General features: G+C 38.3%; 1 protein-coding gene across 1 annotated transcript in view; it reads left to right on the forward strand.

Moving 5' to 3' along the window:
* The window catches only part of CACNA1E (calcium voltage-gated channel subunit alpha1 E), a 281,325-nt gene that overhangs the window by 169,667 nt on the left and 91,458 nt on the right, over positions 1-20,200 (forward strand). The window contains exons 14-20 of the mRNA XM_088153792.1: positions 1,203-1,334; positions 2,128-2,200; positions 4,676-4,793; positions 5,997-6,064; positions 8,543-8,640; positions 15,295-15,351; positions 16,847-17,446. Of these exons, the coding sequence (XP_088009918.1) occupies positions 1,203-1,334; positions 2,128-2,200; positions 4,676-4,793; positions 5,997-6,064; positions 8,543-8,640; positions 15,295-15,351; positions 16,847-17,446 (1,146 nt within the window). The remainder of the gene's footprint in view (positions 1-1,202; positions 1,335-2,127; positions 2,201-4,675; positions 4,794-5,996; positions 6,065-8,542; positions 8,641-15,294; positions 15,352-16,846; positions 17,447-20,200) is intronic.

Raw genomic sequence — 20,200 nt, forward strand, 5'->3', positions numbered from 1 at the left:
TTGATAAACTGGAAAAATGTGGGCTGGATGTTCCCACTACTAAATGGACTCACATTTGGCTGAACAACCATAGTCAATATGTGATCCTTAATGGATCTGTGTCTACATGGAGGGAGTGTACATGCAGTGGGATACCTCAGGGTTCTGTCCTGGGCCCAGTTCTGTTCAACATCTTCATAAATGACTTAGATGAGGGAACAGAAGGCATGCTCATAAAATTTGCAGATGATACAAAGCAGGGGAGGGGGAGACTGCTAATACCCCTGAAGGCAGGCTCAAGATTCAAAAGGATCTTGATAAACTTGAGCATCAGACCCTATCCAACAAAATGTTGTTCAATGTTGAAAAATGTAAGGTTCTGCACTTAGGCAGGAAAAGCCAGTTGCACAGGTACAAAATAGGTGGTACCCAGCTTAGAATTAGTACTTATGAGAAAGATCTAGGGGTTTTGGTAGATCACAGATTAAGGATGAGTCAGCAGTGTACTGCAGCTGCCAAAAAAGCCAATGCAGTTTTGGGCTGCATCAATAGAGGTATAGTGTTAAAATCACAGGAAGTGATAGTACCACTCTATGCTGTACTGACAGGCCACATCTGGAATACTGTGTATAGTTCTGGGCTCCATAATACAAAAAAAGATGCTGAGGAACTGGAAATAGTAGAGAGAAGAGCAACAGAGATGGTAAGGGCATGGAGGCTAAAACCTACAAAGAGCACTTAAAGGAACTTGGCATGTTTAGCTTAAAGAAGAGAAGGCTACGGGGAGATACCATAGCAGTCTTCTGGTACATGAAGGGATGTCACAGGAAGAGAGAGTGGGTTTATTCTCCCTATCACCTGAGGGTAAGACAAGAACCAGTGGGAAGAAGGTTTTCAGGTAGAGATCCAAACTTGAACTAAGAAGGAATTTCCTGACTGTGAGAGCTATTAAGCAATGAAACAACCTGCCTCCTACACTTGTGGGTGCTCTATCACTGGAGGCTTTCAAGAAAATACTGGATAGCCATTTGTCCAGAATGGTATGAGCATTCCTGCTCTGGGCAGAGGATTGGACTAGAAGACCTCCAAGATCACTTCCAACCCTATGATTCTATGATACTATGACATAAATCTGCTGAATTCTGGTTACCAAATGTCCACCCAAATAAAACAGTCTTGTGATACTTTTGGAAGCAAGCTATAACAATATCTGGATTTTCCAGGTATTGGGCCTCCTTGAGGAATTTGGTGGTCTCTCTGATGAGTTCTATGAAGTCTATTATCAGCCTGCTCTTCCTCCTTTTCCTCTTCATTGTAGTCTTTGCTCTACTTGGGATGCAACTTTTTGGTGGCAGGTAAGTGTAAAACCATGGAAATCTTCTTTAACATGTCATCCAAGATACTAGGTTATTCCATAAAGCTTCTATAATGTTTTCTGATAATTCTACTAATGCTTAAGTACACTTGGACAGAAAACTGCTTGTGGGGTCCCTCCAAGATCTGATGGCCTGGTTAAACTGATTCTGAAGAATGATTTTGGAAAATATGCCCACAAGCTGCATGTCTTTCTTCTATCTTGCAGATTTACTACACAAATATAATATTCAGTAGCTGTCATAAAAATAATCATTTTAAGAATCTTTCAGCTATTTTTTTTAATTGCTTGAAAGATTCATAGTTCTCACTTCTGGCCTTGGAAATTTGTAGGCACTGGCAAATTGTTAGAATCCAGTGAAGTGGTGGCAGAAGATCGAAATAGTGCTGTTAAGGAGATAGAACTAAACATCTAAAACAGATCTCCATTGCTCGTCATGGCTACATTCCTGAATCATCTTCTCAGCTCTATTATCACTCTATTATCTTGCCCTGATTCCATTTTTCTGCCATGCAAGGGCCATTTAGATTATTGGTTTCAACCCTCTGCAGGAATCCAAAGTAAAACATCCCCAGCTAATGGCTGTCTAACTTTCATTTGAGCACATCTAGTAAAAGGAAATCCACCACCTTTCTGAAACAGAGAATCATAGAAAGAGACCAGAAGGTTGAATAATTCAACTTTTTGCTACCTTCTGTTGGCTGAATCAGAAAAAATTGTCCTAGCATTAATGTTCACTTTTTGTTTTCCTTTTTGTCTTCTTTTATAAACAGATTTAATTTTATGGATGGCACTCCTTCAGCAAATTTTGACACCTTTCCTGCAGCCATAATGACAGTTTTTCAGGTATAACTCTGGCTTTGGAACCTGGTACTAGAGAAATTAAATGCAATGTATAGCCCTCTACTGCAGGTTTATTGTCTAGTTTATTGTCATTCAGAGGGGATAATATATCAGGGAGATACTGCTCCTAAAAATGGTAATTAATAGTTAGATTTCTGTCCCTTCCTCTTTGTAATGTGTAGTGAAATACATTGCATGTCCTGATGTTGTGCATTTCCCCCAACTTTACTGATAATAAGCAGTATGCATAGCTATAGAGGGGAGCCCACTAAAAATGGAAGAACATTTGGGAGGGACTGGGAAGTCTGAGACTATGTCATCAAATTATAGTTTTAGCAGGAGACATAAACTTTCCTCCAGAACCAAACTATCATCCCCACCCTTCCAAATCCAAAATAATGAGAATAGTTAATTGTAAATTAACAGACATGGAATGTTTGAACAAAGTATCTAAATATAGATTCTTCTCCCCATCAGTCAACTTGGGAAAAAGAATAAATAGTACTGGAATTTTATGTGGAAGGATGAAATAAGACATTGTGGCCTGGTTTACAGATCAAGCTAATCTATGGCTTGTTTAAATGTGGTTGTTGAACAATCCATAATGCCTAGCTGCAGATCACATGCTCTGCAAAGCCAATATCAAACAAATCACATTATTGCTTAATAAGATGTATGAACTAGGTCAGTTGCTAAAATAATATTTAAATGGGAGGGAGCAAGATACAAGCCCTACTTTGGTTTCTGGGCACAATCAAAATGCTGCTTTTTTATGCAGTTCGGGACCAATATACCTTTAAAGACCACCTATTTCAACTAAAATCAATTTTCCCCATAAGAACATTTCTGGAAAAATTACTTCTTGTTCCCCACTATAGTGAAGTTGGGTGGGGGGGGATGAGGCTAGAAGAAAATATTTCTCCATAATAGCCCGTATATTATGGAACAACTTCCCTAAAAGAGCTACATTAAAAAGCTACATCAGCTCCAGTGTTATTGTCCTTCTGGAAGTAAGTCAAAACAGAGCTCCTCCAGAGGGCTTTTTAAATTTAATTTATTGAGGGAACACCATAAATATGTTTTATATTAATCTAAGTTGCTGTTTTTAATTTTTGTAATTGTTGTTTTATTATATTGTAGATACTGTAAGTTTATACATTTTGTAATTACCTTTGTATAACACGGAGAGTCATTTGATTGTGATGTCTTAGAAATCAAATCAGTTCAACCAATCAGTCAGTACTGAGTGGATACAAAAGCAGTATAGGCTTTAAGCTAGTTACATAGGACCCAAATACAACTTCCAAGACTGGAATCAACTACTTCACATGTTTTATTTTCTTTTTGTCAGTCAAAGATAACAGTTCCCTATAAAGTTAGCCTCTACAACAGCATTTAATAAACATGCCCACATGATTTAATAATTAAATAAATTTGAACTGTAATGGCAAGAACTAGAATTCACATATGGACAATTGTATATTGGAATCATTTGATCAGATCAGCTGAAAACTTTAAAATATTTTAAATTTTTTAAATTATAAAATGTATACTCCACTTTCTGCTTATAAAAAATACAATTGGTGAGTTGTTATTAAGGAATGGGGAATTTTATTGGGTGGTACTGGTGGTACTGGTACATATTCTGCTTATATGCAGAAAGTGCATAAAAGATTAAAAATCACAAAGCACCATACAATAAAAAGTAAAACTAAGGTGTTTGGTGAACTAATTCTCACCCCAAAATGTTTTAAAAGTTTTTGTTGTTCATTTCTTTTAACATTCTACTGTATCAATATATCTGATCATATGTACGTACTTTAAGTTATTGTTGTCAAACTCATCTGTTACCAGTACCACCCAATAAAATTCCCCATTCCTTAATAACAACTCACCAATTGTATTTTTTATACTCCCCACTCCCCATCACTACACTGTCATAGCCATTTCTTACTTATACAGTCTGGGAATGGGCAGCAAATGAAATGAAATGAAATGAAATGAAATGAAATGGAGATTTGAGTTCTGAGATGTTCTTATTGTCAAAGTTTCCACTTGTATTTTATTTAACTATAAATAACTATAACTGTAACTATAACAACTAGCTTATTAATTATTAGGTATCTGTGGTTATATTAAAAAATGAACTCTTCACTAGAATTGAGAAAGAAGAAATAACATCTGTTTTTGTGTGTGTGTGTAGTTCAATCACTGGATTAGTAGTCTGTCCATGCCTGGAATGGTAGCTTTCCTGTTTAAGGAACTGGACTAGCACATGGTAGTCCTAAATTCACTCTTAGCCATAGGAACTAATTATATGTATTTAAGCAAGTCACTTTCTTTTGGCCTGTCCTTCTCTGAAGAGTGTTCTGGGGATAAAATGAAGGGAGATCCCTCTAAAAGCTATCTTGAACTTCTGGAGGACAGATGGAAGAGAAATCAAATTAATAAAATAAATAAAATAAAATGTTTGTTTAGATATTAACAGGTGAAGATTGGAATGAGGTGATGTACAATGGGATTCGCTCTCAAGGTGGTGTCAGCTCAGGAATGTGGTCGTCCATCTACTTCATAGTCCTCACATTATTTGGAAACTGTATCCTTCCTAATGTATTGTTTTGAAGTATAAGTTTTAACATTTGACCATGGAAAGTAGTATTGTGAGTTCTCCTGTTAACATCTCCAAGACTCATCATCAGGATACCTCCATACTTACCATCTGCCAGTCCTAAATTGATTCTCTGCTACTGTGATCCCACACTATCATCTCCATTCAGTAGGAAACATACCCAGTATTAGAGCTCTATGCAACTTGGGAGCCTCGCCTCTTGGCTACTGGGCCCTCCCCACTCTCCTCAAGAAATTAAGCTATTATACTTCAAACTAGCACCTCACCGCTGGTTTTGATTGATCAACATGGTGACTCAACCACTTTCCTTTTAAAAAGCACTAGACTCAATACTTGGATGGGGAAGTGGGACATTGGTTAGACTATTTTTTTGCACATTGGCCAGCTAGATCAACTTGCATGGTGTTCTCCAAGTTTCAAGGTTGTCACAGTGAGAATACATGCAGTTAGTTTTAGGCTGTTTCACAGGATTTGGAAGGTGAAAAGAATGGCACTTTTGTCTTTGTAGTTCTGGGCCTACAAATCAGAGTGGGATATCACTCTTTTTTCTTGGGCCATTTTTCTGATTGAAATTTCTATCCATGACTTTCTTTTCTCCCTCAAACTACTGTTTAGACTTTGCTTAGATCAGAGAGCTACAGCCCTTCCTGGTTGAAGATACAGGATGCATTTCCAGTCACTGGAAAAGACTTGTGTCCTGAATTTGAAATTATAGTATTTAGTTAGTAGCTAAAGCCTGTTTATGGCAACCTAGTCAAAATTTCTATGAGACTAGGAGAAGTACAGTCCTGACATAAACTCAGGAGTCTTTATAGCACCTTTTCCATCCAACAAATTATATTAAAAGATTTAATAAAAAGCTGCAGCTCACAAAAGCCCATGCCTTTTAATAAAATGTGTTAGTTGGAAAAAGTGCTACCAGACTTCTGATTTTTTGCCCCTGTAGACTAACATGGCTATCCTCCTACACACTCCTGTCATAGAAGCTTCTGTGGTCCATCCACCCCATGTGATTTTATCTTTTAAGTAGGACTGGAGCAATATAGGCTGAAAAGATGAGGAACATAACCCATATTGACCAGTAAACTTCTTCTACATGGCAGGTTTGTTCTGCATTATCTCCCTCTAGCTGTTCTAATGTGATGTTTCATTCACCCTCAACTATCCTAGATACCCTACTTAATGTGTTCTTGGCCATCGCTGTGGACAACCTAGCCAATGCACAGGAACTGACAAAGGTAAATAAAAATACTGTAGCATTAACAACCTACTGTCTCTTAAGCTCCATATAATGTAGAAGTCAATATATTCTTAATCATGATGTAGTTATGAAACGTAGTTTCAGCCCTGACTTATCAGACTTAAATCTCAAGGAGACAGAATGTCAAGAGCTTAACCTTGGCATGTATAGCATTAATATAAAACAAAGGAGTCCATCTCAGCCAATGCAAGGAGCTTTCTATCAGCATTAAGGAGTCCTATTCTGTTCAAGCATATCTGGAATTTGGGGGTGGGACTTTTAGTTCAGTAGTAATGGCTTTAAGAAGACTTCACCTCTGCTGCTTTTTCATCATTCTATAGTAGTTACTTCCTTAATGAGTTTTCAAAACAATGAAAATAATACAATTAAATAAAGAAGAGAATTACACAATAAAGAGGCATGCAAAATAATGTAAGCAATACTGATTAAATTGGCAACTAAAATGTTTTAAACTTCTAAAGGAGAGGTACCCATCACATATGAGACCGTATTCTTAAAATCTGCCTTCTCATTCTCTTAAATTCCTATTACTTATTATTTTTCCCCATTGATTTTATTTCAAAAGCATTTGCCAGTTTCTGCTACAAATAGGCAAAAGCTCCTTTTCATTTCAGCTAGGCCTACATCCTTCCTTCTCAGATTACTTAGTTCATAGATATAATCATTATTTTCATTACAATCATCAGGGTTTATTAAAGTTATCTCTTTGAAAGCTCTGTATCATAAATCTCATTCATTTTCCTCCAGTTTACCTGTTGATGCTGGTGCAATTATCATTAACTTACAGTTATAAATTGGAATCATGCCTAAATGAATTTCATTAGAAATTGTACGGTTATGATCCATGATATTACAAAGTATATGGTGAGTTAGCTAAGCAACTGAAACCACTGCTGCTTTCATAATAGTGTTTTAGTAAAAATAGAAAGAGTCCATATGTTATCTCTAATTTCTGGCCCAGCTGCATTAATCATTTCTACTACCTGATGTTAAGCAGATCCTCTGTTACAGACAAATCTCTGCCATAGTTAATATGAATGAAACAGAACATGATAATTTATTGTTAATTTGCCTCTGGGTCAAATAAATATGCATCTCTAAATGGAAAAGGCCTGGAATATTTTATATCAACAATGAATTCATTAAAATAATATTTATTTATTATCATTATTTATTACTCAAATGTATATTCCACCAGAGTCTTAAAAAAGAATCAGCGACTATTTAGAAGGAAAAATAAAAAAGAACAAGAGTAAACTGGCACGCGTTGGAAGTGATCTGTAAAGATACCATTACTTCTCTAGGGCTCATAGTACGATGTCATCATCTTTTTTATTGCCCAAAATCTGATTTGGAAAGGCTCCTGTATAAGACAACATCTGGAAATCACATGCAAGCTACTAGGAAGGGTTTGGAGGATGAATGGGGTATAATATTTATAATACTATAAATAGTATTATCATTATTAAACATTTATAACAATTCTATAGAGGAAATCCACAAGCAAGTGCATCACTTGTTTTTATTCAAGAACAAAGGGTCATTTTCCCCCTCTCTAAAGCCTCACTGCATTTTACTGGGAAGTACATTCCAACTGTTTTTTCTATGAGTCTGGAGACAGACTGAATTTTGAACCAACTGAATGGGAAAGGCATTGTTTTATGATGTACGTTTTAATTTTTTTGGCATGAGTTAGCAATATGAAGGTACTCTGAGATGGAGGAAAAATGTATGTAAGGGTAAAAAAGAATAACAGCAGCAATCACAATATACAGATAGACAGGTAGTCCTCGGTTTATGATGGCAATTGGGACCGGAATTGCCATCGCTAAGTGATGCAGTCATAAAGCACAATGTCACGTGACCATGCCACTTAGCGACAGCAATTCTGGCAGTCTCGGTTGCCATCATTAAGCAAATCACCATGGGTTGTTAAGCAAGGATATAACGTGGTTGCCATTTGCAACATCCTGCTGGCTTCCCCATTGACTTTGCTTGTTGGAAGCTGGCAAAGAAGATCACAAATGGCAATCACATGACTGCAGGACACTGCAATGTCATAATTGTGAGCTGGGCACTGAGTGCCTGGATCACAATCACTTGATCACAGAGACGTTGCGAAGGCTGGAACTCCAATGACCAGTCGTAAGTACCACTCATTCAGAGCAGTCACAAATTTGAAAGGTCGCTGAACAAGTGGTTGTAAACCATGGACTATCTGTAGATTTGATATATGTTTTATAGATCTTTGAAACATTGCAGATGTCTGAATAAATGGTTTTCCAGTAGGGATCTTTATGCACAGCATGGGCGTGTCATACAGGTGGCAGAAGCCCTAGCATCTTTCTCGCCCATGACCTCAGTAAAATTAAAAATGTAGACCTCACTGTTGCAACTTAGGATAATTCTGGATAATTTTTCTCCCATTTAACCAGTGCCTTTGCCTTTTATTTAGGATGAACAGGAGGAAGAAGAGGCTTTCAATCAGAAGCATGCTCTGCAGAAAGCCAAGGAAGTCAGTCCAATGTCTGCTCCCAACATGCCTGCTATAGAGTGAGTTGCCAGTCTCATTCATCATGGGCCACATCTCCTTACTTCCCCAAACTAGCTGCAGTCATAACTATAAGAAAAAAAAGATTAATATTGTGTAGAAGTCATAATGTATAAGATTGAGAGAAAATATAAAATAAGGGTAGAGTGTCTGCTTGGCATGTGGAAGCTTCCAGGTACAATCTTTAACCGAAAAACCATGTGGCACTGGAGTTATTGGTAAGCTAGGCAGATCAGTAGCTCGACTCTATATTAAATAGTTTTTTACTCAGTGAGGGCAATTAAACTTTACTTTTTAGATGTCCGTACAAGGATAGGAAAAAAATATATATTTCCAGTTACTTGATGTTGATGAAAAAGCTTTTTTTCTTTTCAAGTAAGTTAAGTCATTCAATCTCTTTCAGCCCCCTCAATCAAAAGTGCTAAGTGCTGTTTCCATTAATATTTTTGCCAGATTTTTATAAATGCTTACACTAATGAGGTCTATGCCCAGTGCTAGAAAAATGCAAAACAAAACAAAACAGAGCTTCCTATCAAGTATCTTTAACTTCAATCAAATTTCTCAGGTTTTTCACTATTAGTACTAATACCATTAGTAATTTGGACAACTATTGCCAGACTCCAACCTTCTTTTTTCAGGGAAGGTTGTCGAAAAGGTACGTGGGCAGAGGGCCCCACATGAAGTGGATTATCTGGATCCACTCCAGTCTGGATTTAGGCGTAGGAAAGGGACAGAAACTGTATTGGTCAGTCTTATGGATGGTAGGGTTAGATGGGTACCCCTCTTTGTCCTGCTCGATATCTTGGCAATATTTAATATCTTCAGCTATGAAGGTATCTCTTTGGATTACCTGCATGAATTGGGAGTTAGAGATACTGTTTTTTAGTGTTTCCTCCTGGGTAGCGGATTCCAACTGAAGAGAGAAGAGGGAAGAGAGGTCTGCACAGTGGGCATCCACTTGTGGGGTACACCAGGACTCAGCCCTCTGCCCCACTGTTTTTAATATCTACATGAAACTTTTGGGAGAACTCATCCACCAATTAGGAGTGAGGTATCAACAATATATTCCAGAATGAACAGTAGATGTGGTGGAAATGTTGACCCAATGCCTGGAAATGTGAGGGACTGAATAGGACAGAACAGGCTTAGGATGAATCTCAGAACCCTTCAGGGTCCAGGGTTTCTTCATCTTTACCTCCTGATGGGGGAGGGGTCACTATACTTCAGCAAGCAGAAATGCAACTTGGGAGTCCTTCTGCATTTGTGACTCCAGCTGGTGCAACTGGTGGACCTCTTGGCCAGGAGGGTTTTTCCCCAACTTTGACTAGTGCACAATTGCAGCCTTTTCCAGACCAGGAGACACTGGCAATGGTAACTCATGTCCTTTGTCATCACACACTTAGCAGTTTGCTCCACATAAGGCCACCCTTTCAGGTGATTCAGATGCTTCAGTTGTCCAGAATTGATCTACCTGCTTATTGATTGGCCAATATAAGTTCACTATTAAAATAGCACCAATTATGCAGGTGTTGTACTGGTTCTGATATGCTTTCAGGTCCAGTACAAGATGCTGGTTATCACCTAAAATGCCCTTTATAGCTCAATTCTTGTTACTTTTGGGACCATCTGGCAAAGAATCTGCATGTCTACTCCATGTAGGTAAAGAAGACAGGGTCAGGATCAAGATGGGGGGTACAAGGAAATAAATCTTCTCAGTGGTAGTCCCTTTGCTGTGAAATAGCTCCCCCACCCACCCACAGGTGAAGGTGGCTCCCTCTTTGCCTCACTTAAGTTTGTTGTTCTTTTGGGACTCAGGATGCAATTTAGGAGAAGCAGTCAAATGATGGGTGGAGTACTCAAAGATGGAGGCCAGATTTGTTTGTTTGTTTGTTTGTTTGTTTATCAAATTTGTATAGCCCCCCATCTCACAAGAGGTGACTCTGAGCAGTGTACAACAATCAAATAAAAACAACTTTTTTTGTATATAAATTATATATTGTATATAAATACAATCATTATAAAAATATAAAACAATCATTAAAAAATTAAAATATATTAAAAGTAAAATAAACAAACCACAGGCATGGAGAGAGTGAATATATCAATAGTGGAGCCATTTTAAGATGTTATTGGTTCCCTGGAACCCACAAGCCTAGTGACATAACCAGGTCTTGAAGGACTTCTGGAAAATAATGTTTTTTTTTTTTAATATTTAGTTTAATTTATTAGTTGTTATGTTGTTTTAAAGACATGTTGTAATGTTTTCTGTGGATTTTACTGTAAGCTACCTAGAGTCCTAGGAGGAGGATACATAAATTAATGTAATAAATAAAAACTAGAACCCTTTATCACTCAATGAACTCAAACAGTAGCAAATTCAGGACAGGTAAAGGGGAAAAAATCTACACAGTGTTTTCCTTAAAAAGTGATTAATTTGCTAATGTGAGAAATAATGATCTTTTGTTTAGGCATCTTGGGTGGTTTTACAAGGGGATTGAGAAATAGTCACAGTAGTTACATATTATCTCCAATATTTGGTGTACTGATTAAGGCACCAGGCTAGAAACTGGGAGAGTTCTAGTCCTGCCTTAGGCATGAAAGCCAGCTGGGTGACCTTGGGCCAGTCACTCTCTCTCAGCCCTAGGAAGCAGGCAATGCAAAGTACTTCTGAAAATGCTGCCAAGAAAACTGCAGGGACTACTCCAGGCAGTCACCAGGAGCCAAGACAGACTTGAAGGACCAACAACAACAACAAAAGCTGCTGGGGAACATGAGCAAGATGCTATTCCGCTAGTATGATAGATTACTATAAAAATGTTTTTTTTAAAAATACTGAGTAAATATTAAAAGTTCAGATTAAACCATTAAGTAAAAGTTAGCAATATGATCAATAAAAAAGTTAGAATTGAAAGTCTTTAGGGATAGCTTAAAGGCTGTAAGACAGGAGCCAAAAGAGTTCTCAGGAAAGAGATTTCATCTAGCATGAGATCACCACCGGAAAGGATTTACCTTTGCTGCCCATCAATCTGACCAACCTTAATTCTGGGCAGAAAACAGAGCCTCTGGGGCTGATCATACACAGATGGGTTCATGTTGTCCTTCAAGTAATTTAGTCACACGTTGTAGAAGGCATTGCTGACACATGTGTTTCAGAACTTTAAAGGGTAAATATTTAATTTCTCCTAAAGGAAGATTTTCTTTTCCCCAAAAATAATTTTCTGTGCATTGGAAGTGGTGATGATGGTTGGTGTTCTCTTACATTTACTGAAAAAAATAAAAGGTCAATGGAAGGAAGTAAATGGGTGGAAATCCAGATGGTGGCAGATATTAGTAGTTGCTGCTTGTCTTATGAAGTCCATCCTATCATAATCCACCAAACAGAAATTCTCCTTCTTTACTTTCCTCCCTATTCAGTACTTCTTCCCCTTGCTATATCTCAATCCAAGCACCTACCTTGTTTTTTAATCTCTCCTTCCTTCCTTCCTTCCTTCCTTCCTTCCTTCCTTCCTTCCTTCCTTCCTTCCTTCCTTCCTTCCTTCCTTCCTGTTTCTGCTGAAAGAAGGTGGGGAAAATATGTATGTGTAGAGTGCTTCTCTGTGTGAGAGTGGTTTGTGTATGACAGAAAAAGAATAGTTGGTATATGCAGATGAGGAATTAGTTAATTTTATAAATCTGGTAGCTTATTTTGAAGGCAATTAATAGTTATTGATGCAACTAAGATTTATATATTTCTCATGTCCTTCTTTTGTGTGGCCTATGACAGGTATAAATGCAGTATATACATCATATATATGCACATACTGTACATATCCAAATGTATCATACACCTACATATTCTGAGTCTCCACACTTTATTTATTTAGTAAATTTATATAGCCACCCATCTCACATATGTGACTCTCAGCAGTATACAAAGTTTAAAAAATTGATTTCAGCTGAGAGATTTGTCCTGAGGAGATCCAAACACTGCTCTCTATAATTACTCCATTGGACTACAGTTCCCGTATATCTTTATAACTTCCAACAAGACTTAACTAGTCCATTAGAGTTTGACCTGTCCCACCTTGGCCTTTTCTCATAACTCCTGGTACTTTTCCACCACAGTCTCATTATATTCCCATGAGGACTCTTGTTCTGGAGTAATCTTTTGTGAAACTTCTGGTTGGGCCTCCTTTGAGCCAGCTCTTCTTTTCTACATACTGTGTCAATGGAGACCATCTTGAATGAACATTTCTGACCTTTTCACCTGCTCTGAGTAGGTCTTACATATTCCATCCTCCATACATGTTTATTCACAGAAAGACATGGCTACAAGTTATCTTTATGCCTAGCCTATAATTACTGATATTACATGCTGGCAATAGTACACTGGCAGTAATGGTTATTGATACATTATTCATTGATCAATACATGATTAACATTCTTTTTGTTGTTGCTTTAATTATTTATATTATTTTAAATCAACTACCAATAATTATAAAGATAGTAGAAATACAGAGAATTGTATACAAAACTACATTTCAATATATTTAAAATTTTAAATAAAACAATGATAATTAAAAAGAGAAAAAAAAAGACTGAAGAAAGAAACAAAAAATACCTAATTTCTACAATGTCAAAGTGTTGGTATGGTATAGTATTGTTCTCAATTTATAGTTAAATTTAATTAATTAAATTTAGAGTACTATATGGAATCAGTCTTAGGTCTCTATTGATAGAAGGCTATCTCAAAAATTGACAGCTGACATATATCATTAAACCAACTTTAATGTATTCTAATAGTATCTGAATAAAGCAAAAACTATGTTGAAATATACTGTTTTTTTATGCAAAGCAGATGAGTTTTATTTAAATTTTCTGCCAATAATCACCCCATCTACATTTTCCTATTAAAACATGAAAGCGTGCCCCTGTTCTTGCCATTTATTGTACAGAAATGCCACAACCCCATCTAGTTGTACTCCTTTTTCCCTCTATATAGCAATTAATGCAGAAGAACTCGAATATCTGCAAAATCTTTTTCTCTTTGTAGCAGATTCAACAGACACAAATATAGCCACTATTCATCAGTAAATTCTAGCAGTTGAATCTTCCTGGATTTTTATTTGCATGTTTGAAGACTTCTTTTTAATTTACAGAACTATTATGGTTTCTGGCCCTGCCTTCCACTTTTCATGCTTCTCCAATATTTTAAGAATATAAAAGACATGTGGGAGGCATGACATAGGATGGAAAGAAGCATGGAATATAAGCATACAATATTACATTATTTCCATTTATATTGTATTGCTATCAAAATGATATGGGATGAAGCCCAGCCGACTGACAGTCATGTAACTTTCATGATGCAGGAAATGGGCCTAAACATGCTTTTATTTCCATTTTTATTTTATTTCAGATTTTCTGTTAGGCAACTCCTGCATTTGACTTTGTACACAACGGAAGATTCTGTAGCATACACAGTTCAAATGGAATACACTCAGCATTCACAATATGCCCTAATACTTCTCTGTAACTGTACATTTCAGAGGAAGCTCAAAAGCAGTGCAATCTATCTTTTTTGGGCTACCATGATTTTTTTTTTTAATTTGAAGAAAGCCCCACAAAACTGTAAGGGTCCAATGAATTCACACATTGCCCAGAATCTGCTGCTTATTTTCAAGATGAAATATACAGTTATTTCTTCTGCATGCGCTCATGTTAAGAAGCAGCAACAAGTGGAAGTAAATAAAAGATGCAAAATATTACAGTGGCATTAATTGAAGATACTTTTACACTTCTAAAGTGTTGGCAAAGTGTTAAAAGAAACATTCTCTGTGTGTCCAAAATACACATATGACTTGGCATTTGATAGGTAAATTTGGCTAAATAATTAAGTTATCCTTACGTAATGAAAGACTTCAACAAATGGCAGCCCCAACTGGCTGTTGGCTACAATGGAGGTTGATCAAACAACCCAGGAGAAGGCAATGAAATGTCATTTCTATTTTATTGCCAAGAAAACTCGCCAGGAGGTGAACGTGACTTAAGGGTGTCATTATCTTATCTCTACGTAATATACTGATGTTCTAAATGCAGTGCCAGAAACTGATCTCAGATCTCTGCACTCTGAGGTAGAAATCTTTGTGATGTTGCTATCTCAGAGCTGAATGTTGGCATGTTATTTTTGTTATTATTATTTATTAGCTTTAATATAACTGCACACTTCAGTGGACTCCAGGCGGCTTACAAAATATAATTAATAATTAAAAGAATTAAAAACATAAAATAAAACAAGACAGCTCAGACGAAAAACAACATCTCCTGCTTAGGAGGGAAAAACACAAAATATAGTTTCCCATAAAGCTTTGACCCTCTGCTGCATATTCAACTCTTTCAGTCAAGTGCAGAACTATTGCTCCCAAGTATTTATGTATTTCATCTTTTGTATATTGATGCCATTTTTAGCTGGGGAAAAATACATGCTCCAAACCCATAGACGTTGCTCATATTTAATGTTCACTATGAAAGAAATGGATTAGGATTTATCTTTATGCACAAGTGTTAAGAATACTTTGGTTCTCTGCTTGTGCATTATATGGGATTCTCTGCACTGGGAGTGCTGGGACCATTAGTGATATTGCTGTGGACTGAATGCATTCATTTTCCTTCCCCAGAAGAGACAGAAGGAGGAGGCACCACATGTCGATGTGGGAACCACGCACCAGTAATCTGTATGTGTGCATGTGATTGCTCGTTGTGAGAGGTTACGTGTGTGTATGTGTCAGACTCCTATTGAATTCAAGTGTGTGTTGTTCCATGTTTATGTTGTAAGTATGGATGGATGTTTCAGTTTAATAGTGTGTACATGTGTATAGACTGAACAGCTATAAATCAGTGTGGGTCTATAATCTGTATAGATTATGCAGGTATGAGAGTATGTTTTATGTTGGTTTGCAGAGTATGCTTCTGTGTATGAAACAGGAGAGTGGACCAACCTAAGCTGTATTGTACCTATTACATTGTGTGTGTGCATACAGTCCAGTAATCTGAATATATATTCAAACTGTTTGGGTGTCACTGTGTGTATGTCTGTGTGTTGTGTGTTTGCTTACCAATATGTCAGACATGTGTCTTTTTATGTACAAGTATGCCTGTGTCTGTATGTCTGTCAATAAAGTTATGGTATGCAATTTTATAAAATCAGCAAAACCCCCTTGAACAATCCATGCCACAGACAAACATTTCTATAGCAGCATCTACAATCTGCAGTTGCTCCTTAACAACGAGCTGTTAGATTAAATGAGATACAGGTTTAGTGAGACCAAAGCTGGAGACATTGCACGTTAACTGACTATTCCCCTAGCAACCAAGAAGAGCAGCTTTTCTAGTTATCCAACCCTGATGGGGTTTACTCAAGGGTCAATTGCACTTTGGGCCAAGAGGACTTACTTTCAAAAAAGTTGGTTATGGGCTGCAGCCTTAGGTGATAGAGTGATTATAAGAGTTGAGAGGAGAACCTAAATGCTGCCAGGCTCTAAAGATGGGACTGGTGGAGCACTGGATCAGCCTGGATGCATTTGCTTCACCCTGGCATTGAGCTGAATGGAACTTGGCACTGCATGCCTCCCCTACTGCTACTTCCTCCTGAACCACCTGCATGTGCCTCTTTGAGTCCACCTTCCCTCCTTACCCTGTTAGCTAATTCCCACTCTTTGAGAGTAGTAAAGGAAATGTCCCCACTAAATGGGCAATCCTGAGTAGCCCTTGTGCTTGCATGCAATACATTAGGTCATCTTTGCCATGCCCCTGCTTGTTTATGAACACTTATTTCATTTACTGCACTGTAAGTTTATTAAAATTATAGTACATGCAGGCAGACTGATGCCATATGTTTAAGTGATCTGGTGGGTTCTTTCAGAAACACAGTGTTGTGAATATATTTCAGTCTTTGGCTTCTTTGTCCTGTTGCTTGGGCTTATTGCCATGTGCCCCATGAATGTGGAATGAAATGTCTTCTAATGATTTGTTGATGTCACGCAAGTGGACTTGATTCTCTTATTATCCAATGTGATTTTGCTGTACATTCATGAAATTCAGAGAGACAGAGAATCAAGCTCCAGTATGTGATTTTGTATGGTCCTAGTTGCATGCTGTATGTACTGGTATGTGTTCTTATGTTTCTGACAGGGCACAGATGAATTGAACCCATTTGTTTTCCTTTCCCAGGAGGGAGAGGAGAAGGAGACATCACATGTCTGTGTGGGAACAGCGGACTAGCCAGCTCCGCCGACATATGCAGATGTCCAGCCAAGAGGGCATCAACAAGGAGGATCCTCCTCTGCTCAATCCACATGCCAGTATTTTTCGGAAAAGAAAGTTACTGGAAAACTCTGGCCTGGAAAAGAATGAGGGTGATCAAGGGGGTAGGCCAGAGCAGACAAATGGAGAAGGTCTGGAGCAAAAACTCCCAGGGTCCAATCCCTGCCCCAGCATCCGAGATGACCAGAGAAGTCCATCTCCTCAGGCCAAGAGGGAATGGGAAGAGTGGCATCACAAATCATTTCATGGGAATTGTGATCTCAATGACCAGGAAGGCAAAGGAAGCGTGAGCTTTGATGAAAGGGCTCGGCTCCGGCAAAGTCAGAGGCGCAGCCGGCACCGCAGGGTGAGGACTGAACCGAAGGAGAATAGAACAATTAGCCAAGAGAATGGCCCAGAAGGGGTCACACCAGCAAAAGGAGAGCAGAATGGGGATCAGAAGGAAAATGGAGAGGAGAAGGAGACAATCACCGAAAAGGAACCAGTGGCTGACATGGAGCAGAAAAGGTAGGTAACCTGATTCTGTTCTTGATGGTGTCTCCAAGGAAATAAAAGGGTGTGTGCCTATCCATTCTGATGATTGCTAGCCACCAAATATAGGTGATCACTAAATCCTAACAAACATTGAGCAAAATGTAGCAAATTGTAATAATCTATATTTCCTATTACTGGATGATGGTTAGTAGCATTTTTACACATTCAAATCATCTAGGAATTATTGGATTACCATCTGCTCACACACCATACAAACAGCTATTAAAGAACTGGGGTAGCTGTCAATTGGGCCAGAAGCCAAAGTGAAGTCCATTATAGAAACCTGAAACATATGAAACTAGGGCCCAGGAGAATGTGTTGCTTCTTTGTGTAATATTTTTAACTTAGTAGATAGAATTATATTAATATAAATCTATCATTTGTGTGACTTTTCTCTTTTGCTTGTTTTGTCTGCTGGCTGAATAAATTTCAGAAAACATAATTTTCTTCTGCTATTCTATTTTTGTTATTTTTTTAACCTTCTTTTAAAATTTTATATATATGCATATATGCATATATACATATATACATGTATGTATGTATTAGACAACCTGCAACCCATTGGGTCATCATTTCAGAGATATTTCCTTACCTAAACAGAGAAACAGAAAGACCAAGGGCAAAAAAGCAGTGGGAGTAGGAACGGAAGTGGATTAGGACTTGCTGCTGGCTTCCCCACTGACTTTGCTTGTGGGAAGCTAGCAGTGAGCATCAGGAAACTCCCTCCCTCCTTCCTTTCTTCCTCCCTCCTCATCCGTCCCTCCCTCCCTTCCTTTCCACATATAATATAGGCTTCCACCATTTGCCTTCCCCTCACAACCCTCAGGAGAGCCCTGGTGAAGCCTCCTCCTCCTTTGCTGACCCACGGAACTGCCTGCCACTTTGCTGGGGGGAGGTGGAACAAAGGGAGCTGTGGACCATGATGAAAACTGCACTCCTGTTCCCCATTCCAGCATGTCCCCGAGAGCCCCCTCCCTCAAGGGAGGAAGAAGTCTCACCCTTTGACCACTGGCACCCCCAGCCAGCCCCACCTTGCCAGTAGGCATCCAAGTCACTCCCTCATCCTTCCCTCAATGCCCACCACCATTAAGAGATTTCAAATTTCAGCCTCGGTTCCAAAGCACCCAATTGCCACTCACCCGTCGGGCCTTGCCACCAGCCAATTGGGTGCAGGGCACAGAGGGAGGCAGGAAAGAGGTTGGGGATATGCCCATGACAATCACGTGACCTGGGCTCACTGCGGTGGTGCCGCAGCGCAGCAGTGCTGAAGCAGCCACAAATTTCACAAATTTCAATCCAAGGGGAGTAATGGGTCCTGGATTTTGGACGCATTTTGTAAGTTATCCCATTTGGCATACCTTGGTTCAAAAAGTGTTGCCTTATGATGCACCGTTTCAGCCAGTTGAAGGTTACAAACATGAGTTTTTGTAGTATATAGATATATAAAATGTTACTCTCTCAGGTCCATAGATACTGCTCTAGACAAGCTAGGTGAGGCAATAATTGTTTAGTATCCTGAAAAGCACAGATGAAAGGTATGAAATAAGAATCAATATACAGTATTATTTTATTGTATTTATTTTCCTAATCAATAACTATCAGTACCATCAAAGACTGCAGAGCAAAATTCTCTCTGTGTGGAATATACTGTACATTGCAAAGTCATCACTATGGGTACATTTGCAGAGCAATTCATGTCACTTAAATGGGGTTAGATGTGGATGGGATCTATAATGTAAATAACTAAAAATGCATGAAAATATGGGAAAAAGAGGAGGAAGGAAACTGCTAATGAGAAGGTTCAAGTCAAGTCATTAAAAGCCAACAGGAAATTGAGAAAGAGTTGAATTCAGCTGATAATGGCTTGAGAGATTTTCAAACTGATGAAATTCCTTTTTAAAACTATCACTGCTAATAGCATAAATCAAGCATATGGAACCCCTAGCCTATAGATCTAATCTAGTTAATCCAAACAGTGGATAGCAGGGAATTCAGTGAGATTCTTCCTGCAGACCTGAGTTTCCCTGCCTCTCCCAGTTACTCTCTTATGAGTTCATCCATACAAACAACAAACTGTTCCAGGATCACAATAAATTTTCTTAATAGAGGCATTGGGTATTGGGTATTATCTGTTCTTTGCCACAAGCCATACCCTTGTTGGGAAAACCATGTGGCAGCAAATCTCCTACCCCATCTACTCCAGGAGAACAGAAAACAAAGATTTTGATGAGAGGCAGCACTTATTTAAATTACATCCTATAACATAGGAGCAAGTGATACTTGGAATGGACCCTAGACCAGTTAAGGTATTTTGAAATTGAGAACAGTCTGATTTAAGTCTCCATTTGACTATGGACTATGAAGTAATTTTGGGCCAGTTGCTATTTCTCAGCCAAATCTATCTCACAGATTGTTGTGGTGAATTAAAATGAGGGGATACTGAGGTCCCAGAGGAAAAGGGGGGGGATATGTTCTTCTTCTTAGGGTTTGTCCCACTTGGTTGCAGGGGCTACTTGTTTGCACCATGCTTGCTACTTTACACAGCATGATGTGACAATGGGTTTATTCTCCAGCTGGCTTGTCTCAGAGCCTCATGCTGATTTGGACTTTACAGTGCATTACTGGCCCAAGGTCACCCAGCTGGTTTCCAAACCTAGGAAGAACAAGAATCTTGGTCTCCCTATTCTTAGCCTAGCACTTTAAACCACTGCACCACACAGGCCTAGT

Source organism: Python bivittatus, unplaced genomic scaffold, assembly GCF_059951505.1.
Source record: "Python bivittatus isolate LINGU-HERP-01145 unplaced genomic scaffold, Pbiv_v1 ctg000700_np1212, whole genome shotgun sequence".
NCBI lineage: Eukaryota > Metazoa > Chordata > Lepidosauria > Squamata > Pythonidae > Python > Python bivittatus.